The sequence below is a fragment of the Lepidochelys kempii genome, chromosome 15, assembly GCF_965140285.1.
Source record: "Lepidochelys kempii isolate rLepKem1 chromosome 15, rLepKem1.hap1, whole genome shotgun sequence".
Lineage (NCBI taxonomy): Eukaryota > Metazoa > Chordata > Testudines > Cheloniidae > Lepidochelys > Lepidochelys kempii.
This window is the reverse complement of record NC_136394.1, coordinates 12,668,720-12,696,654: the sequence shown is the minus strand read 5'-3', so window position 1 is coordinate 12,696,654 and position 27,935 is coordinate 12,668,720. Positions and strand designations below refer to the sequence as shown.

Below are 27,935 nucleotides of genomic sequence, written 5' to 3'. Positions count from 1 at the left end.
CTAGTAACAAACATTTCTGCGTACCTTGCGAGTCAAAATTCTGTGCAACATTGAGAAGAACGGTTATAGAGCAATACTTATTTCCTGGATGGCTGAAGATGAGTCATGCATGAATCTTGGTTCTAGTGTATACGCACAACTATTAAAATATGCCATAGGAGGAAATTGTTCCACAGAGTTAAGCTGCTCAGTTCTGTTTGATCTAATAGGTCTGAATGTTTTATCAAGGGCTTTTATGTTTTTTTCATGTATAAATGTAAGATTAGACTTTGACATTTAAAAATAAACAATTCCAAATAAGCAAGTGGTGCTTGCATACATCAACTGCTAAGTGGTTATAGAATCTATCAGTCACAAGACAGAAATTCTCTCTAAAACCAGTAGATTGGGCATGTAACTACAGCACTGAAAAAAGGGGGTTCCTGCTTTTATCAGGCAACTAGATACAAGTTATTACCTGAAATAGATTTGGCACTTTCCATGGCAGGTACTCTTGGCAATGAGGCTGGTCTGCTGGTAGAGGAAGTTCTCAACAAATGTTCTTCTCAGAGGAAAAAAAAATAACCAGATGCGTCACTAAAGCAGATTTCAGTTGTAGGGATGCAATCAGTGCGGAGACCATGATGGTCATTTATGAATTATAGAATCAGTTCATCTAGCTTATTGTGTTAGATAACTGATTATATGTCTGCCTACAAGGAGGCCGAAGGTTTGTCCGTTACCATAAAGTTCACCATGGAGCCATCCTAACCATCCCTCCACAACACCACTTAATAGACTGCTGCCATGATTTGCTATAATGAAGCTTGTAAACACAAGGCTGGGCAAGAACCTCTGTCTTATGGAGTAGTTTTGGCGTGTGCTAAGTCAGGCAGTAGGAGGTGCTACTAAAGTAGATTGCGGCCATCCTCTATGGATAGGGCCCTACCAAATTCATGGCCATGAAAAACGCGTCATGAACTGTGAAATCTGGTCTTTTGTGTGCTTTTACCCTATACTACACAGATTTCACGGGGGAGACCAGCATTTCTCAAACTGGGGGTCCTGACCCGAAAAGGGGTTGTGCAGGGGGAAGGGAGGGTTTGCAAGGTTATTTTAGGAAGGTCACAGTATGGCCACCCTTACTTCTGGGCTGCTTTCAGAGCTGGGCGGCCAGAGGGCGGTCGCTGTTGGCCAGGCACCCAGCTCTGAAAGCAGCACCCACCAGCAGCAGTGCAGAAGTAAGGGTAGCAGTATCACAAACCACCTACAATAACCTTGTGAAAAAAAACACACCCCACCCCCATTCCTTTTTGGATCAGGACCCCTACAATTACAATGCTGTGAAATTTCAGATTTAAATATCTGAAATCATGAAATTTGCGATTTTTAACATCTTGTGACCATGAAATTGACTACAATGAACTATGAATTTGGTAGGCCCCTATCTATGGATTCAAATCCATCGTCGTCATAACAACACCTTTTATCATCCCATGCATAATAGTAAGAAACTGCTTTAAACACTAAAATGATGAAAGATTAGTTCTGCACACTGGCAGTCAATGAAAAATTAATTTCTTAAAAAGATAAATAGCAATAAAATGGATTTTGTATAAACATAAGCCCCATTTTGATCTAACTTTTAGATTAAAAAATAAATTTTAAATCAAATTCTTTAAAATGAGCACACAAAAGAAACCTGGTTAGAGAGTTATACAGCAATACATTGTTAATAAGTACATAAAATCCAAAGAGTCAGTAACTTTTGAAGAAAAAATGAACAGAAATGCTTTAAATATATAAATGAACCTAATTCATTAACAGAATATATTGGTATATATGAGCAACATAGATAGGTGTAAAAAATACGAATATATACATTTAAAAAGTAACAGATTTCTTACCTACCATGCCTAGCGTTCAGATCTGTGTCTCTCTCTGGTACAAGTTGATTATATTAAATGCATAAAACAATGTAAAGAATGCAGCTGCCTTTTTGAGCACTTAATATATTAAGGTTATTAACTCTTGCAGGAGAAACAAAGAACTCTGAACACAGGTCCTGGCAGGCAACAAGCCTTTCAGATTACTTTGAGAATGTATATATTTCTAATGTTTATGTCTACCCATGTATTTTGTTACAACAATTTAAGATGCAAAATCATTTACTTGGTAAGGCATTTCAATTTTACTTAAAAAAAAAATCAAAGTATTCTAAAAGTAAAACCCCCACTTTACTGAGCAAATAACCCCAATTTGCAGTCAACAAAAGTACAGAAAGAAGTCTGGCATATATAGACATAATTAAAGAGGAAATATACCGCTTGGAGTCATATGGGGATTATCTTGAGAAAACATCTACAAAAAAGCTCCCGAACAGGCATAAATCAGACAGCTACACCCAGCGTATGAAAACAATTCATTCTTACAGGAAGGGCACATTATGAATAGAGTTTGAGAGACAAAACAAAGTTACCAGAACAGGGAACTATTAGGAAATAGAGATATTAACTTGTTAACTTAATTCAGTTTTCTGTCCTGCTGTCAAAGCACCATTTCTTGAATATTGATAACATAGCAAAGAAAATGTAATTCATTTGCATGTGATAGCGTACCCTGTATTTTTAATCTTGAAACCATGGACAGTAATACAATAATTACAGACAAATGTCCTCTTTTAACGACTTTGGACAGTCCTCTGGGACAAAGTAGCATGACTTCATGTCATGGGTGCCATGTTGGCCTGGCTTTACACTGGACTTTAATATATTTTGGCACTTTTAAAGGCATGCATATCCTGATAGGAGGACATGGGATGGCTCTGTCAAAAATTCACACGAGCATGAACTCTACAGAATTCATACATGGGCGAGACAACCTTTTAAATTTTTTTACTAATTTACCAAAGACACACAAGGGAACATTGGAGCTCTGTGTTCCACTAACAGAGACCAAAAGTTTGGGAGACTATAACTAAGGCTATGTTTATGTCATGGAGATCATGGAAGTAATGGAATCTGAGACTTCCAGAGACCTCCCTGACATTCTCTGCTGCAGTCCGAGGAGCTGTGGGACTCTGGAGGTGGCAGCTAGAGGGGCACTGGCAGGGTTCCAGTGACAAGCGACAATGGGCCCCCTGCAAGGTTCTGGTGACAGACTCTTGAGGGGGCCCTCCTCAGGATTCCAGTAATGGGCGACAGCCTTGCGAGGAGGGAGTGGGAAGAGATGTCTCAGGTGAGTGGCTGGGAGTGTCCAGTTTTCTCTCTGGGAAATATGGTCACCTTGCAGCTCCCAGCTGCTGTGAGCGGAGGAAGGCCCCCATGCAGCTTTCAGATGCCGCGAGCAGAGGGGGAACCCCACAGCTCCCAGCCACCGAAAACCAAGGAGCCACAGCAGCAAAAGTCACGGACAGGTCACAGCTTCCGTGAATTTTTGTTTATTGCCCATGACATGTCCATGACTTTTACTAATAAAAACCATGACGAAAATCTTAGCTTTAACTATAACCCATGAAACAATGAATGAGGGAAGATACACACCTGGAAATTTCATTTAAATATAAATTATATAGTGTGTCAAATACTTGATGGGAGGAAACCAGTGTTTATGGTGAGGAATGCCCTGATGGGAATGGCTGAGGTAACCAATTCCAATGTACTAGCCTGTGTGTGGTACTAGTCTATAAAAATGAATTGTACTTACGGTAATTGACAAGGCTGTTGACAGTGAAACATTAGAATTCTGATATATTACAAGCTAAAGTTATCAGACTGAAAATGAAAGGAATGATCACAACTTAATAGCAGGTGCAAGCTGCATAAGTGAAGAGTTTCTAAAAGCTGTTTGCTGCACATTCAGGAGACAGAAACTACGTGGCTCATAAAAAAGGCCATCTACTGTCACAAGTTAGATCTGGAAGAGTTACATGTAAAACTGGCCAGTGTCAGTAAATGTTCATTCCACACAAATCAATTTGCCGTTAGTTACACGTTGCACTTGTAGAAAAAGCTATATATTCTTTTCATGTCAAATTAACAATAAAAAGTCATAATGAAATATGACTACTAGGATTTCATTTATGAATCTGTTCTGAATAATTAATGTAATTTCAAGTAAACAATATTTAATTAAAACCACTCTGGCTATTGCAATCCATACAAACAAAAACTGAATCCTTTCAAGGGTCTTTATAAGTAAAGAAAAATATTCGGATGCTCAGGATCCCCTCAACCTTTTGAACTGGGATTATCTATGGAATGTGTTTAATAAACTTTGGCAACAATTTTTAAAGACAGATTAATTGTGCAAACAGCTACAACATTCAAAAAAGTACCAGGAATTATTTGTTTTGGGATATCAATTCTTGAACTGCAGTGAAAAAAATGTACATTTCTTGAGAATTAGTCTCTCTCCATGCATCTTTTTGATAACAGACATATATATTGAAATGCACCAAGGTTTTGTGTTTCAGCCTCTCTCTGAAATTCCTAGTTTTTGTGGGTCCAAGTCACACTCACTCAGTGTTTATATTTTTTCTCAGTAAGAAAAAAAAAAAAAAAGGTGAAAGCACCACTACCCACTTTACTCTTTATATTAAAGATACCAATTACAAGCCAATGGTAGCATAAGTTTTACAAGAAGTAAAGCTAATGAAGTAGAACACATACCTTGAACAGGGATTTCTGCATAGCTTGGTCTTTTGTCTGACAAAGGTGTAAGGGGTTTGGAGGTTGATATTGGTCCACTTATAGAATGCCTCTGAAACAGCAAGATATCATATAGTAACATATTTAATTTGAAGATAAAGAGGAACCATCAAAATGGACTGTAAAGCAAGTAACCTCTAGTTTGAGGAGTTAATAACTGTATAAAGTCAGCTTAACAAAAAGAACCAGTACACTTATCGTGGTGTCAGAATGTGGCATAAATATATTCAGGTTGGCATAAGGCAACATGAAAAGAGAATTCATGCTCATTTTTGCTTCTGTGAGATAAATAAAGAAGGCAAATGTTACTTTTTCATCTGAGACCTGGTCTACACACAGACATTGCACCAGTTTAACTAAAACTGAAATATTAAACCAATGCAGCTGTGTGTATAAAATGTGGAAAGAGTCCACACACACAACTGCACTGGTTTAATATTGCACCTTTAGTTAAACTGGTGCAACTTCTACGTGTAGACAAGCCCTAAGTCTTACTGCCTGTGCATTTACATTATTCACACTAAGGTCCCATTTACCAAACGATAGTAGGTTTGACATAACAGGTACCAAGGAACTGAAAAATCAAATCAAAGAGTGATTTTTATTCAGAATGACAGTTTGGTTTGGTTAACACCTATTTAATTTGAAACACTCTACAAACAGCTGAAAGTAAATATCTTTGTTAAACATTTATCATACTTCATGATATCAATCTAATTACTTTTCGTATGAAGGTCCTCTGAATAGCAGTTCTACTCTGAAAGGTAACTATGTAAAATTAGCACAATTTTAACATATTTTTGGCCTTTGTGAATCCAGTGTCACATCTTTTTAGTGATACAAGTAAGTTCTCACTGCTCTTTACAGAGCCTACTTGACAAAAATTGAGCTGGATTTTTTATTTTTTCCTTCTTCAACTGAATTTACTAAATTCCAACCAGTTACACTTGTGGAAACTCACTGACAAAACAGTGGAACTCCAAAATGCCCTGTCTACACTCACTTTCAGAGTAGAGCTGCACTTTAATGTTGATTTTTGTGACATGCTGACTCCACTGTTAAGTACATAATCTTTTTCATAGTATACTGTTGTCAGGAGACCTCACGTTCCATTCAAGCACAGCCTTCTGGATACCATCATTGAGGAACTACAGCAACTACTTTCCTAATATTTTTCTTTGTAAGCATTTACATATTTTTAGCTGTAATGAAGCTTTACTCTCTGAAAAGAAGGAGAGCCAGCATTGTGTGATCCGATAGTGTTCCACAGATCACATGCAAACTATGTGTGGACTACTGTTTTGGAATCAATAGGCTATAATTGTGGAATTACATATTTGTTCTGAAATCTGGATTTTGCGTACAGCATGTTGCCATTCTACCACTACATGTCTGAATCTGCCTTGTTTCCAAAAGTGTCAATTTGCAGTATTTTCCAGTGAAGTAAACACACCTACTGGATGCACACACTATTCTTTCAGTAGTTGAATGAACTGTACAGTTTGATAATCATTCTCTACAGTCACCGAGACAGCAGTTAATTTACAGAGGGAATCAGGAAAGACTATTTGCATTATTTCCTGGAAAATTTAATTTGGTTTCAAAATATCTAACGCAAGTTATAGTATACCTTCATTATTTACTTCCCTTGTCCCTATTAACTATCTGATCAGCCCACTAAAGAGTTCAAAATGAACACCCTGTCAACTTCCCATCTGGCCCATGCTAAGATAAGATGGCTAAACGAGTGGGCCCCCTTATCTTCAGGAGATTTAAAGGCTCAGGTGCTTCTCATGCCAAGTCATGTAGAGAAGCTAAACCCAAAGATAAGATAAAAAACACAAAAGAACAACCTTTAAGTATAGAGTTTGCAACATGTGCTTGCATACACAGGATTACCAGGCTACTTACTCTAGCGTGGCTCTCATATATAACAACCTTTTTGCACTGGCAAGAAAATGAGAAAACTGCCAATGTCCAGGAGTCTAACCCCCATAATATAGCAAGAGGAATTGTATTTCATCACTTCATTATCAGATTATGCTATAAAGATGGATATTTCTTTGTTTAAACATGCTGTCAACTGCAAATCAAGTACACCCTGGGAGAGCTATTTCTAATCCATGCATGAAATTGCTTCTGATAGCTAATTTTAAAAGCTAATGTTCTCCACTTATTCAGAAACTTTAACCATCATGTCAGAGTGAATTTCCCTATTTTACAAAGGAAAAGGAAATAACAGCTATAACTGAAAGAAAGGATAAAATTAAAAAAGAGGAATAAATACATTTTATTTTGGCTAGGCACTGTTTACTCAGATCGCACAGTCTCAACTCAATCAAGGCTTCCCACTGATGTCCTGGGGGCTATGCCTCTCCCAAATATTAAACATAATTGTACCTGGCCTGCCAAAATTGAGAAGCCAAAACTCTTGACAGTACAGCAGTAAGGATTGTAAGATTTAAACCTAAACCTGTCCCATATTTTTCTAAGATCCTCCACCCCTCACCTTCTTTAAAAACAAAAACAAACCCACCCCTCAAAGGGTTTGTTTTTAAACACTTTCCTCTACCAAGGATCATCAGGCAATCACCTGCTGCATTGCCTATCTTTGGGCTAGCCCTGTAAGCACTCCAGCACTCTTAGCATACAGCAGTGGTTTTCAAACTGGGTTATGCGAGCTCTCGTCAGGGGGTATGTGAGAAAAATCCTGTAATGGTGGACAACGCATTTTATTTAGTAAGACTTGGCAATCTAATCATAGGCATATTATGTCCCTATTTCAGATGAGGGTATGTATTAGACTGTATTATTTGGAAAGGGGTACACAGCCGAAAAAGTCTGAAAACCATTGGCATAGAGGATGAGGAAGACCTCCCTTTCCAATTCTACCATCCTCAAAGACTCCAAATTAGTGGAAACCTCCCCCACCTCCAGGAGAAAGCTCCTGCTAAAGCCTATGTAAACATGGAGCCTCGATAGTATTCCTATCCTGGAAGCAAGGGAACATAGCTCCAGACCGCCACCTACCCATGTTTCAATACTACTTCCCCAACCCCCAAGTTCTACTATGTACAGTACTTTAAAAACAAACATTCTTTGAGATAGGGTCAAATAAGTGACAGTCTTACTCAGCTGGTAATTTTCGGTATGTTAGTCATTTCTATTTGTCATAAAACAAGTTGGTTTGGTTTTCTGCTTTTTACTTCTGTTGGCACTTCAGAGCCAATACCATTATATCCAGCCATGTCTGCTCTAGCTAATTTCCCCTAGAATTTTCAATCATTCATACTACCTGTGTTTGCACTAGCGTAGCCAGGCCACAGACATTCTGCGAAATTTTAGGGGGAAATGGATCAACTGAATTATTTACCAGGTTCCAACCAGCAACATCTGCACTAGCCTACTAAGACAGTGACATGCAGCACAGATGTCACTAAGGGAATAATCTGCCCTGCAGAACCTTAATTACACATGATGAGGTGCAAGAAACAATTTTACTTGACTGAGCCTACGATGAGCATAAGGGATGGCGTTACACACTTTACTTGTAAACTAAACTCATTTGATATAGAATCAGACACTAGTATGGAACCTGACCCCCGCCCCGCCAAAAAAAAAACAAACCACCCCTAAGAAACCCCACAAAGTCACTGTTGGACTAGATTTGTCACTAGAACTGCGCTTTAAGTGTAACATTAACTGACTCCTACAAGCCAGTTCTGAGGAACTGGACATGTCAACAGTCAAAGCCCACAATACTAAAAACAAAATGTTATCAAAAGGACAAAAGGGATACACGTCTTCAATACAAACAATGAAGGGTGCACAGATGTGAGCCATAATATTAAATATTGATATAAAAGACTTTCTGCAATCTGTATTCTGTAGCTCCTATTGGTCACTTTTCAAACTACATTAAGAACTCGCAGGAGGAAAGGGGTGAGGATGTTAAAATCAGGCTCATTTGAATGAACTGTATAATGAAAGATGTCCACAGTCTTAAATAAACTGGACCTTCCATTCAGGGCTGTTCCCAAAACATAAAGGTATTTTATAAAAAAGTAAAATTATACTTGCTCTTTATATAAAAAATAAGTTTGATATAAATATACCAGATACTATATGGGAGTCAGCAAAATGTACATTCCTGTTTGCCAGCAAACGCGCAGGCTTATTCTAAACCACATTGGAGAGCTAAAACCAAAACTAAAAATGCCTAGAAAACATTAACAGCGGAGGGGAAAAGTATTATTGATATTTACTTTCAAATAGAAATACAGATTAATTTACCCCTGGAGTAAGGATGAATCTGGCCTAATATGTTTAACAAAAAAGTGGTCTCAGAATTAGAAATAAGATTTACTATGCTAAGAGAGGAACAGCAAGTACACAATCTCACTAATAATAAGAAAATTTAATGTCAGTTACTTTTTTCTGACATTTTCAGGCTGAAGGCAAAAGTTCTGCTAGATAGTAATGATCTCCTGCTTATTATCTGTTAGCATAAATAATTAAGTTAACAGTTTCAGACATCAAAAATCTAATTTTAAATGTTATGGTGTTGGTACTTTCTTAGGTTAATACAGAAATCCATCATGCAGAAAATAATTTGATTAAGTTAGGTTTCCTGGAAATCACCCAGGCTAGAACAATGGGAGTTACTAATCGATTCATAAAGAGAAATAGAAACATACATAATCCTTTAAAAAAGGAAAGTAATCTGTATGTACATAGGTTTTTCAATTTGAGAGGCAGAATGGTGATGGACTGAGTTAGCCCATTAACCTCCAAAGATTGTAGTTTAAATCCCTGGTGGAAATTGGTAAACATCGCTTAAACCATAATCCTGAGTACCTCAGGTTAGTTGTAAAAAGTGTGTGGGGAAGCCAGCACACATTACCAATCTCTGTCTGCTTATCTGTAAGTTATTATATATTTATATTACAGTAGAGCCTAATTACAGAGGGCCTAATCAGGACTGGGTCCCCTTTTGCTAGGTGCTGTACAAGCAGAGGCAGACATGGTCCCTGCAATGAAGAGCTTACACTCTAAGACCTTAATGCTATTAGTCCAGGTTCATGAGAATTACATATACAACATTTTAAAAAATAGTGCTTTCCAGGAAAAAAAAAAAAGGGAGAAAACTATGTATTCAGTTTTTCTCTTAACCCTGTTTTATCAGTTTTCTAGCTACTGAGAGAGAAATATACTACTCTTAATTCCCCATCGAAGGAGATATCTTCTTTTGTACTTTTACATTGAGTGCCTCACTCGGACACTGAGATGAAACCTGATCTACACATGGGAAATTTTGCAAAAATTCCCCATTATTGCCAGCACCAGTTCAGATAAATCCGTGGTAGGAGCCTTAGTGTAACGGGGCTGCCAGCTGTCAGTTAGACCTGCTTTGAGCTAGATGACCGTGATTACAATATAGGTAGCAAGTCAACTCTAGGGCTCCATTGTTGCAAACACCAGCAGAGAGGGAAAAAAAAGTTAGAAACTGAGGAATTTTTGCTATCACAGTTTAAGGAGTAACAGTGACAATCACAGAAATACTCCACTTTGACTAAATCTTATCGCTCTGCCTATGTGCTTTTCGGCTGAGGTGAAAATGGAGGGGTGAAACACCATGCTGAGCTACACTTGCCGATGTCACTCATCAGCACAGAGCAGGAAAATGCATGTAAGACTTGAATGTTGCAGTCGAGTCAAAAGTAATTTAAAATAGTAGATTAAACATAACCCAGTTTGCTCAGCAAAGTTAAATATGACACTGGCATTTAAGCGCAATGTTGGTGACATCCTCCTACTGAAGTGACACTGAAGTACAGACAGACACCTCTTTTGCTAAAGTGTTTTGCAACATAGATATGCACTGTTAAACAGCTGCTCTACTCCACCACCATGTTGACTGCATTATAGTGGAGGGCATAACAAATCCTAGATATGCTGCAGTTACGACTATACTTTGTAATCCTTATAGGTGCATAAAGTAAGATTAAAAATATTAAACAAAATGTTTAATATTCACACATTAGATTTGCTAGAGATGCCTGACACACAAGATAGTTTGAGTGCTGATAAAATGGATCAAATCACAGAAACCAGCCTACCAGTAGTCTAGGGAACTGAGATCAGCAGAAGAAGGAAAAGAGGAGAAATACCTGTCTCAACAGCCAGGACTGGAGTGAAGAGAGAATTCAAGTAAGAACAAAAGAGACACCTTAATGCTTTCCTTTTCTGAACTGGAAGAGAGTAGCAAGATTTGCATTGAAAATATTAAACAGCAACATGCTATAATTGGGCTGTGATGTTCTATCACACCATGATACTGACTTGGATCATCAAGGGAGGTTAAAGGAGGTGTTATGCCTACGTTTGCATCTGGTCTTAAATGGAGATGGGTCTCACTCCAAAACCTGGTTTTGACAGTCTGTCTATCTTACAAGAATACCAGGATGGGAATAAATGGGATTTGTGTTGGCATACAGATTGTCATACTGACCCAGAGTCACTACTTGATCAGACAAGTGCTACCACAAAGAAACTGAGTCAGCAAGGGTATGTATGTCTACCCTGCCACATACAGCATGCTTCCCATAGCACATAGATATGGGCTAGCTCTGCTCAGGCTAGTGCAATAAAAACAGCAGCATGGGCAGTGACTCAGGCTAGGCACCCGAGGATGAACCAGGGGGTCTGGCACAATTGTGCTCAGGCAGCTAGCCCAAGCTACTGCTTGTGCCACTGCAGCCACATCAATGTCTTTAGTATGCTAGCTAAAGATTAGACTTGTTCTAAAGGATTTCAGTACTCGTGCAGTGGACAACCCTTCCAGCTTAACTCAGATCTCATGGCCACAATGACAAACTTGGAACTGTCCCAGGCTGTCACACTCTTAAATCTTGATTCCCAATGTAACTAGAGAAGGAATAATGAACAGAATATTAACGCTGACATCATTGGCAGGGGAGACTTGATAGAAGACAAATTCTAAGAAGTAGGCTGAACTGAATTATTTAGTGCCTTCAAGGGGAAGACAGTAGAAATCAATGTGGTAACATGATGGAAATTCTCTGGGCCTCATTATATCATTCCTTCACTATAAATGGCTGCTTAGATATAATACAACATAAATAAGGTCAACACAGAAAAGTCTCTCTGCATAGTCACACACATTCAGTAAAACCACTTATTTTCAAAAGAAATTAGAGGGAAAGTTGCTGTGTTACACTATTATATTCCTTTTTCAGGGAGTTACTTCCATTCCAGAGAACATCCCACTTCTGACATTCTGCTTGTGCACCAGAAGTGCAATTCAAGATTCAAATTATGGCAGACAGAGAACCTCAAATGAAAAGTAGCAGGCATCATGTGCTAGCTCCCCACTAGTTTAAGATGTTATTTTGGTTACAAAGAACTGAAGTTCATGGTTAATTTATGAATAAATAAAGCAAATAAGCCTCAGGCTACTGCGAAAAGCCTTTGGTGTTGCCAAACCTCTAGTCTAGCCTTTCAGAGTGTGAGATTAAGCATGCTCTTTTCATGAGCAAAGAAAAAAATATAAAGGCAGATCAATGCCGACTGAACCCACAGCTGATACAAAGCTAGTCAGACCCAGCTGTCTTCTGAAAAACACTGTCACTGCTGACTGAACCACAGAAAGCAACAAATTTTCTGATTAAAACATCTAATTTCTCCACTTTTGTTTTGAAGCTATAACTGTTCATCTTATGAATTGAGTCTCAGTGTGAAGGGATATGACTTATCAATATCTGCACTATAAAATGCTGCCATACTTGGACAACAGGTTTCAAACATTATTCCTTCACTGCCACAAGCCAGGGTTCAAAAAGGTGCTTCCTCTCACAACAACGATTGTAAAATTGTGCCACCACGTATTACAATAAATTGGCAGCATTTCTGGCCTCCAATACTCTGAATCTAATAGAAGAACTACTGATAAGTGAGCATACACTGTCACTGAAGGAAATGAGCACTGCCAGTTCCTTAAAATGCTTCATCCTGCCAACAACCACTACCTTTACTCTTATCTGTTCTGAGCCCAACCCTGCTGGCTTTCGTCCACGTCCACACATCATCCTGATACTGAGAAAACAAAACAGCGGTGTCTAGGTTCATAGAAAGCAAGACTGAGCAATATTCTCAGTATACTGATAACTATGCAATCCTGTGATACTTAATGTTCTCCCCTAGCAGTTGACCAAAGGGGTGGGAGGCTGGAAAGGGGACAGAGAACTTAGCGTACATCAACACGTTGAACGTAACTCTCTGGATCCCTATATAATGAATTAAAATGCCAATTTATGACTTCATCTCTCTAATACAGGTCCTATAGTGAGGCCCACAACACTGATAAATTTGTATCAAAGGCTGATGACCAATCCCACACAGATGCATGACCTCTATCGCCCAAAGGAGACAGAGGACTGAAAACTGACAGACGAGTTCAGGAAGACTGAAGTTAGTCTTCCATATTACAAGAATATCAATTCTCAGTAGCACAGGAATAGTTAGTATCTGACTACAGAACTGTCTTTTTCAGTGTTTCTTACTGAAACCCCTCCCCCCCGCCCGAAAACCACCACCACCACACTCTACAAGTTACACATGCATTAAACAAATCTTTGGTAATTTTTCTAGTACTCCAGTTGGTTAAAGATGTCACATAACCAAACAGTACATGCAATAAGATGTTCCTTCATTAGAATATACCCCAACAGAAAATATTGCTTAAAGGGTAGTCAGAAGTGTGTCTCCATGGGAAGCAAAGTTGGCCCTGACAACATCCTTGGAAATGGGGAGGGAAGAGGGACAGACTGCCTCTGTATCAACAGTAAAATATGGGGGAGAGGTTGTTTCACCCTAACATAACTGGGCTTTAAGGGCAATAATTTTTTTCAAGTGCCCTTAGGCTGTATCAGTTCCTTTGTCCAACTCTACATTTAGAAACTATTTTACCTCAGGCAATATTTTAATACTGTTGCCCACAAAGTCAATCAGCGTCTGTATAATACCATCACCTCCTTTTGCATGATTTCTTTGACAAACAAAGGATGAAATACCATCACATGCACTTACCTGCATAGGAGACACTGCAGCGGCTGGGGGTGTTTTCATGGGGCTTGGACTGAGAGGAGTGCGAGGAATTGTGGCTGTAGCAGGACTTGGAACTACTGGAAAAATAAAAAGGAAGCTATCCCAAATGCAACATGGTTTTCAGTCAAATGGAGAAGTGGCCATATAGCCACATGTCAAGACAACTGTTTAAGGGCAGAACCTGACAAGTGTTTTGTTTGCTCATATTGTGCAGGGCTCATTTTTTGGAAAGCAACTTCGAAAGTTTCAAAAATGCTCAGAGTACCACGTTGGTCACCTCCTAACATGAGCCTGCACTACATCAAAAAACAGAAACCATATAAAACTATTTACAGTATCCAGCTGTTCACAAAAAAAATATTCTCCCCCCTACTTAACTGGAAGTTTTATATACCAAAAGTGGCTTTGGTTTTCTGATTTAGAGGGTTACATGCTTTGTTGCATCTCTTGGCAGTGTACATTGCACATACCAGGGGCTCCTTACTTTCCTCCCTTTCCCACACAAACTGCCTGTGTGACATGCACCCATCCATCTTTATGTCAGGGACTCCCTGCAACCAGCCATCCCCACCTTCATGACAGAGGCTCTAACTCACATTCACCCATGCTAGGGTCCTCCATTTCCCACTCATTAATCTCTCCGCCACATTTCAGGGGGTTGGAGTATCCCCCAGGACATCCTCCCCACATACCATCACCCCCATTTCCCCACTCAAGCCAGGGGCTGTGTGCCCCCTCATTCCCTCCTAACCCCCATATCAGGGCCTCCCCTTTTTCACCACAGGGAACCCTATTTCCTCTTCCACATGGTAGGAGCTCTGTGAACACCCCCATTCCACCCACCATGCCACCATTCTAATTTCCTTTCTTTCTGTTCTGGAGAAGCATTCAGGGTGTCAGCATTTTCACACTATATTGGGAAGAATGGTAGAGCTAAGATAAGGGGTACTGTTATGCTGGAAGATGTTAATGGCTGCCACCAACAAGTTATTTGATCTATAGACAATCACAGAGGTAGTTGTAGTTGCTGGGTCTGCTAATCAGATGCAAGGAACTGAGAGTCCCCTTCATCTCCCCGCTCCAAGTTTTCCAAATTTCAGATAGAAGTGCCATCAAAGTGTGTGTAAACCTCATTTTGCTCAGCCAGTCAGCTGATTCCCTAATTGCATGACTAGCAAATGATGTAAAATTTCTTACCAGGAGGATAGTTTTTATTTTGATATAATTTGTCTGAGCAATCGGATCCTTATCCAAAGCCACAGATGAGCAAGTTTTCTGCTGATTCACTCATGTTACTTCCTCCTTTTACTAGAATTTTTTGCATAATTATCATCAGCAAAAACACTAACAGCCCTCAAATTAGAACGGAGGAGGTTGAAAGCGACAAAGACAAATACTAACAGGGAGAACACAGATGTAAAAATATGACAATCTACAGAATCTCCATATGATTTATAGATTATACTGAATCATATGACAGGTCTTCAGGTGGTGAGCATAAAAATGGGATGCCATTTATATTACGGCTGCTTATATCACTCTGGTAGCACTAAGGGACCTTAAAGTGTATGTAAATGTAATTCAAATGTAATTTACACCCACATTAAGGCCCCTTTGTACTACGAGAGCAATTTAAAGCTGTTTTAATGTAAATGAGACTAAGGGCTTGTCTACAAATTGGGGTAATGTGCTCTACGGGGGATACAATTTCTAAAGCACACTAATGTGTTGTACGTTAATTGGTCTGTGTAGATCCTACTGGTGCTTACTGAAGGTTCCCTAGTACGATTTAATGTAATGCTGTTTCAAGCACTGGTATAGTGCACTAGGAAACTTTTAGTACACACCAGCAGGATCTACACAGACTAAATAAGGTACAATGCATTAGTGTGCTTTGGACATCACAATCCCAGAAAATGCATTATTTCACCATGTAGATAAGCCCTAAATTTGTATAACAACTCTTCAGAAACAGGACCTTAAAGTCAGGCTCTAAATCTACAGGTCCCATTTCCTAAAGTGCCGAGTGCCCAATAGTTCCCGCTGAGGTAAATGGGAGAAGGAGGGTCAGCACTTTTCTGACAGGCACTAAAATATGGATTTTAGGAGCTCAGGCATTTTTTGAAAAACTTGGTGCTAGTCATAATATAGCTTCTAGGATGCTCATTTGGGGGCATGTATTAATGTCAGTGTCTTAATGGGAATACTGAATATATCCTTCAGCTGGGGACACAGCTGAGTGTACAATTGGTATTATATTCCTGTTGAGTGAGTGCTGAATCACAAAGCCTCTAGTGTCCAAATCACTAGGTAAGTGACAGTGAGGAATAGAGAACATTTAACCCCTGGGGTTGGGGAGAGAAGAGGAAGAGAAAGGATAATTCTTTAACAGTAACGTACCCCAGTAATGCAATTTATTGTACGTGGGTTTGTTTCAGACAGCACCTGTAGGTTGCTATTGTAGTTTCATGCAGCTGCATTTTGAATCAGCCAGATCAGAAGTATACATGTCAACATACATAAACCTCTAACTTTGTACAGCTACTACACTGACTAGAAATAATTACCTTGTGAGGCACTGTCGAAGGATTTGATTAGTGTTTTTACGGTGGGAGTTGGCTCCGAGGAAGTGGAGGACCTCCGACTCAGCCCCATTCCTTGTCTCAGAGCTGCCAAATCCCTCTCTACAGCATTCATGTAATTGTATACTCGGCCACGTTCCTCTTCCTGCCTGTAAACAAAAGCTAGGCCATCTTAGACACATCAGAAAAATTTTTTCTTTATGTCAAAAGGCTTAAATGTAAACACAGGAATTGAGCTCATAACTCTACTCATTATATTAACCTACTTTGCTATTTATTGTAATTTAGGTTTAAATTAACAGCCTTAGATACCAGTCAATTTCTTTAATATCTGTCAACAAGAGACCCTAAGTGAACTGAAAGGCTCTCAAATTTTGGGTCTTATGTTTTCTAGTGAGTTAAACTTCAAATTTGCCATAGATTAAAAACTAATCTGCTGAAATCATCAAAATAAGCCTTTACAATTATTTCTGAAGGGGGCAAACTTTTTTTATGCCTGCATAAGTAAAGAAGGCTCAACTCTTTTTTGGGGGGAGGGGAATGTGGTGGCACCGGTAGGGTGGGAGAGGGAAAAATGTATTTTTGAAGTTCAGCTTTGAATTGAGACTGAACTCTAGTTGCAACCCAAAGGACACTAAAATTTAGAATGGAAGGGCCCTTTCAACCTAAGTTTATGTTGGTTATGACATTCACTGGCACTCTGATGGAAAAACCGTCATTCTGTCTGGAGAAAGTCCCCTCGCGCCCCGGGATCTGAGATGTCATTCATTGCCTCAGTTTCAGATCAAATACCATGCTAACTAAATTTTTCAACAGCTATACCATTTCTCTTCTTCTGGAATCTTACAACAAGTTTTTAAAGAATCATTTTCAGCTACTTTTGAATTCTTTGTTCTTAGGAAACCAATGACCAGTATATTATTTTACCTCCATCTGCAAGTAATATGGATTTAGAAAGCACTTCTGGAATCAGTATCAGAACAAACCAAGCAACAGGCTTCTGACATCCCAAAGTGCGACTACCGCATAAAAGGCTTATTTTCAAGTTGACATTTGGTAAATGATTCTGTTACATTGTTAACACAGATTCCAAGGAAAAATGACTTCTAGCTGATTTGCAGGCAGTACATTTATTGTTCCAATATATTTTACCCACCAGGGTAGTGAATTGATACTGCAAGTCAAGCCTTAGCTTCAACAAGGGGATTCAAACAACTCACAATTAGTCTGATTAATTTCAACATAACAGATTTTCTAGATCTAGATGCCAGATCCCTATAATGCAAAGCATAAATTGCAAACTTCCTATTTTGAAAATGCAAAGATTAGGTTAGAAATTCCTATCAAAAGTGGGTGCTATAACATTATGACTTAAGGCATTAATCTCTCTAAACTCCTGGTATGAGTATCTTCTAGGCCAATAGTAATCAGGAGTTTTACTACCTGACAGCCTATTCAAATGGGTAGCTTCACTTCAGATTAATCTGCTTTACCCTCACCATCCAGGTCAACTCTTATTTTCAATTATATCCTCCTCCAGTCTGCTCTCTGCATTTCACATATGCAGCCTGTGCAAAATTCCACTGCAAAAATAATCTCACCCCACTCTGGTGTTCAAAGATTTATATCTGTATTTACAAAGTGTTTATCAGTGTTAACTTACATGGCTCTTTATAGAAGGTTTTAATAATGGGAACATGTATACATGTCACAAACATCATAACTGTAACTGCCGAGTCTCCAGTCTGAATCAAAAGGACCAAATAGCCATGGAGACCAAACTATTCTTTAATTCCTAGAGAGGACTAGTGGTCAGGGCTCAGGTAGATTGGCAGGACAGGGGAAAACATGAATTGTGTCTGAGCTGTATGAGCTATGGATTCATTGAAGACTGAATTTTGTGCTTTTTTGAAAGATGCCCTACTGATGTAATTAGGATCACTGAAAAATCACTACTACAAAAAACCCTCCACAACCAGTTGATTATGAGGCAAAGGCTTATTATTGAAGAAAGTTGACATCAACTGCAGAAAATCCAAGTTGCCGGTTTTCCAAAGTGCTATAAGCATAATTTAATTTTAGGTAAGAAGCATACTGTATCGGCTTCTGTTCAATATATAGGAAAGTCCCTTTTAAAGGTGAGGCTTTTAGTGATTGGTTTCTCATTCTATTTTTTAAAGAGCACACTGCTAGAAGTTCATGGAATGAGCTACACAGTAATATTAACAGATTATTTTCTGATGGTATTTTGGGGAAAAAATTAAATTACTGCAGTAATTAAGTGTTGCAGTAGCAACTACAGGCACCACTGTGCTAGTCACTGTATAAAGTCAGCAAAAAGACTATCCCCTGCTTCAAAGAAACTAAGCATTACGTATCTGACTGGACAAACTCCTTTCCTTTGAAACTGACTGATCATAGTCATTTGTAAAACTCTAGCCCCAAAGAAATCAAGGCCATAATTAGAAATCAAATACCAGATACGAGAATGCCCAGGTTTAAGTAGGTTGTATGCCTTCTAATATTCCAAGAGAAATTGGTTCACATTACCAGTCTATGTAGATTATCTAGAAGTAACCATCTCTTGTAGAACTCCTAGGGATTTCTGTCTCAATTCAAGCTACAACAGATCACAAGTGAGAATCTAACATCTTTTATCTGAGTAGCTTAGCTGTCAAGAATCAAACCCTCCCTTCTCCATGGTAAGATAATCTTGTGTTTTGCTCCCCTCTAGAGGGCCTGACAGCTACACAAAATATACAGTGGAGTCGCATCTTACGCGGGGATTAGATTCTAAAGTCAGTGCGTAAGGCAAAAATCGCCTATAGTAAAAATTACCCTTGAAAATCCCTTAAATCTCCCATAAAGTACAGTATACACTCCATCACATTAAGATTGGTATCAGCATCCATAGCGCTATGTATCCATAAGCCTCGTGTACGTGGCCTTGAAACAGCGTATCACGCCTTGGTCAAGAGGTTGGAGGTGGTATTGGGGCAGGGAGAAAGACAACTTCAACGTAGTTATGCACAAACCGGAGTGCCGCAGGGTGGCCAGGAGCATTGTCTACGATCAGCAACACTTTAAAGTCAAGTCCTTTCTCTTCGAGGTACCGCTCAACCTCTGGAATGAAACACTTGTGGAACCACTCCAGAAATAATTCTGCCATCACCCAAGACTTTTTATTTAATTGCCAGAACACAGGCAGGAAATTTTTGTTTTTGCCTTTTAGGGCACGGGGATTTGCAGCCCTGTACAGCAAGCCCGGCTTTATTAAATGCCCAGCCGCATTGCCACAAAACACAGTCACACGGTCTTTAGCTGCTTTGAAGCCAGGGGCTTGTCTTTTTGATTTCAAAGCGTTAGTGCGGTTGAGCATTTTTTTCCAGAAAAGCCCAGTCTCGTCAGCATTAAAAACTTGTTCCAGAAGATAGCCCTTTTCTTCTGTGATTTTCTTTAATTGTTCGGGGGTAGGCTTTTCCTGCCTCTTCATTGGCAGATGCAGCTTCACCGGTAGTTTGCATGTTTTTGAGGTTGAAGCAGTTCCTAAAACTGTTAAGCCAACCTTGGCTGGCTTTGAATTCCTTCTAATCAGAAGGCTGTCCCTCTTCGGCAGGAGGTTTGAACAGGGCATAGAGGCTGAGAGCCTTTTCTCGCAAAGTGTTGCCATCGATAGGCACACGTTTACAGTTCATGTCTTCCAGCCATAAGTTTAATGCCTTTTCAGTGTTCACAAACACACACCTGGCTCATCACCTTAGCAGTTATTGGAGCATTTGATGCCACGGCTTGACGAATTTCTCTCTCTTGAATCTTGATGGCATGGATGCTAGATTCGTTGCGGCCATATTTATGTGCCGCACTGGACACGGACATACTGTCTCTCAGTAAGTCCAACACAGCCAGTTTTTCTCCAGCATTGGAACAGATCGCTGTTTCTTCGGTTGGGCACCAGATGAAGTAGTTGGCTTGCGTTTAGGGGCCATGTTTTATGAAAAATACGTTCAGTATCTTTAAACACTAGAATCACACTCAGCGCGACGAGATGCTCACAGTATGAGAGGCACGCGGGAACTGAGACTGACGAGGGAACAGCAGATTCACATCTCCCATCTCACGCTCTCTCTGGGGCATATGCTCATTGAGTGGAATGGTGGGCGGAATTGCCTGCACTATTTACAGGTATCTTATTTTTCCTTTTTTTTTTTTCCCCCCCGAACGCATATAGTTGAATCCACGTAAGTTAAATGCACGTATGATGCGACTCACCTATACTTGCAACAGCACAGAAGAGACATTCGTTGCTTGCTTTCCATGCCCTACTCGGGAAGTTAAACCCAAGTCATCAACTCTTATTTGTGACTAAAAACAGACTAATGACTTTCCTTTTTGTGTGCGCGTGAAAATGCCAAAACAGGTACATTTCCTCCACTGCAGAAAATTAAGAGGCCACCTATGAAAAAAAACCCTCTCTCTTACAGGTTTGCCCATTCTTTCAAAATTGTTCCTAGAAGCATGCAGAGAGATCTTAGGCTGAAATGATCTTGCCTCAAAATGTCAGTCTAGCTCTGTGAGTTTCCATGAGTCTCAACAGTGACAGTTAAGAAATCAGTTAACATCTCTAATTGTGTAAAAGCAAAAAAAATACATAACTCAGTTTTCATCAACATACTTGCGTGACTTTATTTCTTCCAGCTCTTTAGTGAGCTTCTCATTTTTCTCCTGAGACTCATGCAGTCTACGCTTTAGGTCTCCTATCTCCTCTTGGGCCTCAGATTTGATATCGTTTGCTATGACCACTGCTGTCTGTAGATCAGCTTGGAACTGACGCCATTCTGCGGACTCCTCCTATAAATAACCAAAACTGTAAACAGCAGCAACTAGGAGTTTGAAATCAAAGAATTATGCTGATGCAAAGTTCCACTGAACTCTCAGAGTGGAAGATTTAAGTGGGTGGTAAAAGTACTCATATTTGACAGTCCAAAAGCAAAACACTAAAGTTACAAATCTTAAATATGAAGATAATTTAATCAGTAATCAGCTTTGGGGTTTTGGAGCAGGAGAATTGGGGAGGTCCTAAAATTTCCTTTTATCTACAAAAAGGAAAGATAGTGAATTCTTTAACCGTTTAGTAAATTTATCCCAAGATGAAGTATTTAACTTCATCCTTGAGCTGATGCCCCTCTCCCCAAAATTATTCAAACTGCTTTTAAACACAGTAATATTCACTTCCCCCCCATTAGTACGTCTGTCATGTGCTTTGTCTTTGGTCAACACCATTAATACCCAGTAAGACCAGTTTCTACCTGTACATATTGAAATCCTATGTACACTATTACACAGCTTTGAAACATTTCTGGTATATTTTTAGAGCAGTATGCAGGGAAGGACAGGCAGACTGTACTATATATGTTTATTGCTGGATGATGTCTCATGTACCACTCTTACGGTGTCCCCCCACCTCTTTTAGTGTTCCGTTGCACACTGGGTTGTAGGTGTTAACCTACCCGCAGCCTCCTGTGAAGAGTCTTTATTTCTCTTTCCATGTCATGCTTTTGGTCCTGAAGTTTTTTAACTGTATCTGGAAAGATAAGTCAAATCCACTTTAAGATAACACCTTACTCAGTGATTTGTCTATGAAAGAGCAACTGAAGCCACTTGTGCATTTTTAAGACTTCCTCATGAAAACATTTTTCATAAGTATAATTTAAAAATAGTTTATTATATAATTATTAATGAATGTCTAAGCATGAAGTTATTTAACAAAGCGCACACTCCTGAAAGTGGGAAATTAGTGTAAACTAACTTGATGAGTATTAGGGTTCCAGTCTCTGCCTTACCATGAACATTAAAAACAAACAAACAAAAAAATAATCACTAAAATGTTACCTGCAAGGTAAGCACAGTGACATGGGAGGATGCTGAATAAAGGTTTTGATGTCAGCAATGTTTAAAATGGGCTGGGATTTTCCCATTTAAAAATAAAAATAAAAGCTGGGTTACCACACCTACGGATTCACACTTCACTTCCCTGCTCGAAGACAGCTGCCATCAGGAATGATTCCCTTCCTTGTTATTTCAACAGGAATAAGATTCCTATTCTAGCCCTCAAAAAGCTCCAATTCTTGTGTATCACAGCACGGTTTGAGATAAGCTGTATTTAAAGCATGAGGGGTAAACATTACAGTATATTCAATGAGATCATAATATGGAAGTAAGATGTTCACTTAAATAGGTCAGCAGCTACACAAAGGGTATGCAGTTTGACCACTACCAACTCCTAATCTGGCGTCTGACAGACTGACTACTGTGATTGTTATTCATTTGTTGCTTTATTCAATGCACAAGAGAACAGCATGATTGATTATTCCATTCCTATAATTGAATAACTGATGAAGATGCATGTGGAATACATTTCTCATTCAGTACCACTTCACTAATCCTTGAGTCTTAGGGGCATTCTATTTCTATGGTTCTGTATGCATATGTAAAATGTAAAGATGCAGGGCCTCTCCATTTGTAGGGCCAACTGTGATAAATTATATTTTTTAGTTCAGGTTCAATATACCAGGAGCAGCTGTGAGCAAATATCTTCTGTGTCTACTGGCAGCGCTTTTCTCACCTGAAGGCTGCAGGTAGCCAACGTATTAAGCTGCTTAAAATCCAAGACCTTGGCATACACTACAGAGCAGTAGGCACATGCTTTCTGATTATTCAAACATCTACTGTACATTAATTTAAACAACTAAATTGACAGAAGGTAAAATTGTGTGGTTCTTGTTCTGTTGCGAAACTGAACTTCCCTAAGTGCTTATCAGTTACAATTAGTTTCAGGGATAATTATGCAACATCGGATTATTTTTAGAACCTGAAATTTAACAATGCTCTTGCTTGTTTCCCCACTTTTTCAAAATTGAGCCCTATATTTTGGCACCCAAAACAATCCCCTTGGTCTGTAGGTGGAGAGCTGTCTTCTAGCATTACAAGACATTTTAAAAACAGCGTATGGTAGACTAAATCAAAATGCTAAGCAAAACCACACACTTATTCACAAAAAGATATTCCATTTCACATGATTTAAACTGGATACTAATTTGGAGACACTATTTGAGCAAAGACAGATTGATCTATAGTTCTTCTGAAGGCTGACAATTTTGGATTCATCAGCTTTGTTATGCCAATAGTCCTAACTACAGCCCCTTTTAATGCCACAGCTAATTTCTTTGTAAGAATGACATAAGCCCTTAAGTGGCTTGAAAAACAGTATTTCAGGCTTGGAAAAGTTCAAATACTTCAAACCAGACATTTTCCTACATATATAGCTATCTTACAGGACTACATATTCTAAGATGCACATTTAGCTGACCTTTTAGCATTGGATGTGGTAAGCTAATTAGCAGTGAGGGTGACTCAATCACATGGTGCCATGTTGCTTAAGCTACAAAAAACGGAAACTTTTGCTAGTCTTAGTACAAAAGGAGGAATTAGCATGGATATTTTTTTTATAAGGCTGAAGCTAACATGCAAGGTTGCCTGTTTTAGTGACAAAGTACAACTGAAGAATTCGAGAACAGGATTTTCAAGATTACTTAAAATGTACAATTTCTTCAGTACTGAAAGTTGCCTACTGAGGGAGCCAGCAAGCCCTACCAAGCTCCCCACACTTGTTTGGAGCAGATTCCAGGAGTGTGGAACTCCAGTGGGGGGGCCAATTTTTTTTTTTTTTTTTTTTAGACAATTCAAGGGAAATGGGTTTATTTTTTAAAAACAATTGATTTTTTTACTCCTAATAATGAGTCATAATTTGTCTAAAAATAAACAAAAAATAGAAAAATAATCACCACAAACCAGAAAACCTAAATGTGCCCTAGAGTTAAAGACTGGGTAATGCCATTGTTTTGAGCTGTTTGTGAGATATGCGACACACCATTAAATTTTAGTACATTTGTGCTTTGAAGTTCAAAACAATGGCCTGAATATTCTCCAGCTACTATAAACAGTGCAGAACATTAAGTGTTCAGTTTTTTTAAACTCTATCAAGGGTTTAAAAAAACTACCTGAAAGTGGGTTCCAAAGCGGATGGATCTAGACTGTTCTCAGTAGTAGCAGATGACAGAACAAGGAGTAATGGTCTCAAGTTGCAGTGGGGGAGGTTTAGGTTGCATATTAGGAAAAACTTTTTCACTAGGAGGGTGGTGAAACACTGGAATACGTTACCTAGGGAGGTGGTGGAATCTCCTTCCTTAGAAGTTTTTAATGTCAGGCTTAACAAAGCCCTGGCTGGGATGATTTAGTTGGGGATTGGTCCTGCTTTGAGCAGGGGGTTGAACGAGATGACCTCCTGAGGTCCCTTCCAACCCTGATATTCTATGATTCTACGGGAGAAGAACATAGAATTGCCAACACCCAAGAATTCAAAAGTCATGAATGAACACCCTAAAAAGTCATGCAATTTAAAAAAAAAGAAAATCATGGTTTTCTGTACTCCCCTTAGCCATCCCAAATGCGTGTGCATCACTTAAATACATAAAATATACAGGCACCAACTTCCCTGTGTACCTACTCTGGGTTAACCCCTTTCTGTCCCCATCTACTATCCAGAGCCCTCCATGACCCCCAACAAGCTCCAGGGTTTGTGAGAGTGAGGCTGCTGCTGCCGCCAAGCTCAAAAAGAGAGACTACTGCAGTATAGCGACCTCATGATAATGCAGGCAGCGGCTATAGCTTCCAGAGGTAGAACAGGGAAACCAGAGTTCTATCACTCAAACTTCCTGAGTTGCCTGTGTTTTTTGCTACGTGAGATGGTTATTTTTATTTTTAATTACTTGCTTTAATAAATAAATAAATATTTAAGTCAGTTGTACAAGGATATGATGTAACTGGAAATTAAGTGCTATTGCAATTTTAGATTACAATTTGTAATGAACTAGGTTATAGATGCTGGGTTTTAAATTGACTTATTTCAGTGTTAGAGTATTTCACTTGAATTTTATAAAACTGTGGAAGATAAAGAATATTAAAAAAAATACTTAATTGTATTTTTATCTATAACCTTTTATAAATCCAAATTGGCACCAAAACTGTCACTATAAAACAAAAGTTTTTTAATGTTAACACCCAATCTGATTAATTTCAATACATTAATACATTTCAAATTTGTTAAAAACGTTACAGTGTTAAGACATCCATATTCTTTCATAATACATCATTTTAAACAAATTACAATCTGTGAACAATCACAATTCAGTTACCACTGAATCCAACTATTCAGATCCACCAAGGATACTTTCAAGACTTTCTGAATTAAGATGCTGAAGAAACTAATTCTGAAGTCTTATCTGTTTCCATGCAGTTTTCTAGGTTTTGAATGCACCAGGCCACATGCATCCGATGAAGTGAGCTGTAGCTCACGAAAGCTTATGCTCAAATAAATTGGTTAGTCTCTAAGGTGCCACAAGTACTCCTTTTCTTTTTGCGAATACAGACTAACACAGCTGTTACTCTGAAACCTGTCATGATGAAAACAGAAATTCTACACCAGCTACTGTCACAATCATAGCCTTGTTTTCTCCCAGGACATTTACTTGAGATTTTTCAGTGTTTCATTGGAGAACAAGACTTTGAAATAATGGAAACAAGGCTTGCAGCTGAATTACTGATCACAGAACCCCACATTCAACATAAACTTCTGCAAATTGAAGAATAAGTACTGATTCCTCTGTTGCGAGGGGGAAACTAGTATGTGATGACTGACACATGCTGGAAAATGACATGGTATAATGGCCAGCTAATGCTTTCTCAACACCAATTTTGCCATCTTTTAACTGCAATTTCAAATCAGGGCTGGTTTTTTTAGTCTTCATCAGCTTCAACATGAATTCAGAATCAAAGGCTATTTTACTGGCTTTAACATATGGACCAATTACTCAACAAGCTTCTTCAAACCAATATTTTTCATCTTCTAACAAACAATGGAGTGTATTGTGACACTGCTTCCCATATATTTTATCGTAATATTCGGATATGATTGTGTCATAATTACGGCTGTCAAGCAAATAAAAAAATTAATCGCACTGTTATAACAGAATACAAAGTGTACAGTGCTCACTTTATATTTATTTGATTACAAATATTTGCACTGTAAAAAACAAAATAGCAATTTTCAATTCATGTAATACAAGTTCTGTAGCACAATCTCTATCATGGAAGTTGAACTTACAAACGTAGAATTATGTCCAAAAAAAATGCATTCAAAAATAAAACAATGTAAAAGTTTACAGCCTACAAGTTCACTCAGTCCTATTTTTTGTTCAGCCAATTGCTCAGACAAACAAGTTTGTTTACATTTGCAGGAGATAATGCTGCCCGCTTCTTGTTCACAATGTCACCTGAAAGTGAGAACAGGTGTTTGCATGGCATTATTGTAGCCGGTGTTGCACAATATTTAAATGCCAGATGCACTAAAGATTCGTATGTCCCTTGATGCTTCAACCACCACGCCAGAGGACATGTCCATGCTGATGATGGGTTCTGCTCGATAACGATCCAAGGTAGTGCAGACCGATGCATGTTCATTTTCATCTTCTGAGTCAGATGCCACCAGCAGAAGGTTGATTTTCTTTTTTGTTGTTCGGGTTCTGTAGTTTTCGCATCAGAGTGTTGCTCTTTTAAGACTTCTGAAAGCATGCTCCACACCTCATCCCTCTCAGATTTTGGAAGGCACTTCAGATTCTTCTATCTTGGGTCGAGTGCAGTAGTTATCTTTAGAAATTTCACACAGGTATCTTCTTTGCATTTTGTCGAAAGTGTTCTTAAAACAAACAACACATGCTGGGTCATCATCCGAGACTGCTATAACATGAAATATATGGCAGAATGCAGGTAAAACAGAGCAGGAGACATACAATTCTTCCCCAAGGAGTTCAGTCACAAGTTTAATTAACACATTTTTTTTGGACAAGCGGTATCAGCATGGAAGCGTGTCCTCTGGAATGACGGCTGAAGCATGAAGAGGCATTTGAATCTTTAGTGCATCTGGCATGCATCTGGCAAAGCCAGGTATAACAGTGCCATGTGAACATCTGTTCTCACTTTCAGGTGACACTGTAATTAAGAAGTGGGCAGCATTATATCCCGTAAATGTAAACAAACTTGTTTCTCTTAGTGACTGGCTGAACAAGAAGTAGGACTGAGTGGACTTGTAGGCTCTAAAGGTTTACATTGTTTTGTTTTGGAGTGCAGTTATGTAACAAAAAACCCTATATTTGTAAGTTGCACTTTCATGATAAAGAGATTGCACTACAGTACTTGTATGAGGTGAAATGAAAAATACTGTTTTTGTTTTTTACAGTGTAAATATTTGTAACAAAAAATATAAAGTGAGCACTGTATACTTTGTATTCTGTGTTGTAACTGAAATAGATATTTGAAAATGTAGAAAAACATCCAAAAATACATTTCAATTGGTATTCTCGTTTAACAGTGCGATTAGTTGTGATTAATTTTTTAATCACAATTAATTTTTTGAGTTAATCATGTG

General features: G+C 38.7%; 1 protein-coding gene across 13 annotated transcripts in view; it reads right to left on the bottom strand.

Annotated features, from left to right (window-relative positions):
- The window catches only part of SPECC1L (sperm antigen with calponin homology and coiled-coil domains 1 like), a 114,393-nt gene that overhangs the window by 47,553 nt on the left and 38,905 nt on the right, over positions 1 to 27,935 (bottom strand). For 11 of the 13 annotated variants that reach the window (XM_073312791.2, XM_073312790.2, XM_073312799.2 and 8 more), the window contains 6 exons: positions 21,904 to 21,977; positions 21,069 to 21,244; positions 16,382 to 16,545; positions 13,797 to 13,891; positions 4,650 to 4,740; positions 458 to 541 (listed from right to left, as the gene is read on the bottom strand). In XM_073312791.2, coding sequence (XP_073168892.1) covers positions 458 to 541; positions 4,650 to 4,740; positions 13,797 to 13,891; positions 16,382 to 16,545; positions 21,069 to 21,244; positions 21,904 to 21,977 — 684 coding nt within the window. Of the gene's footprint in view, positions 1 to 457; positions 542 to 4,649; positions 4,741 to 13,796; positions 13,892 to 16,381; positions 16,546 to 21,068; positions 21,245 to 21,903; positions 21,978 to 27,935 lie in introns of those variants that run through there. The other 2 variants (XM_073312798.2, XM_073312802.2) reach the window with 2 other exon arrangements.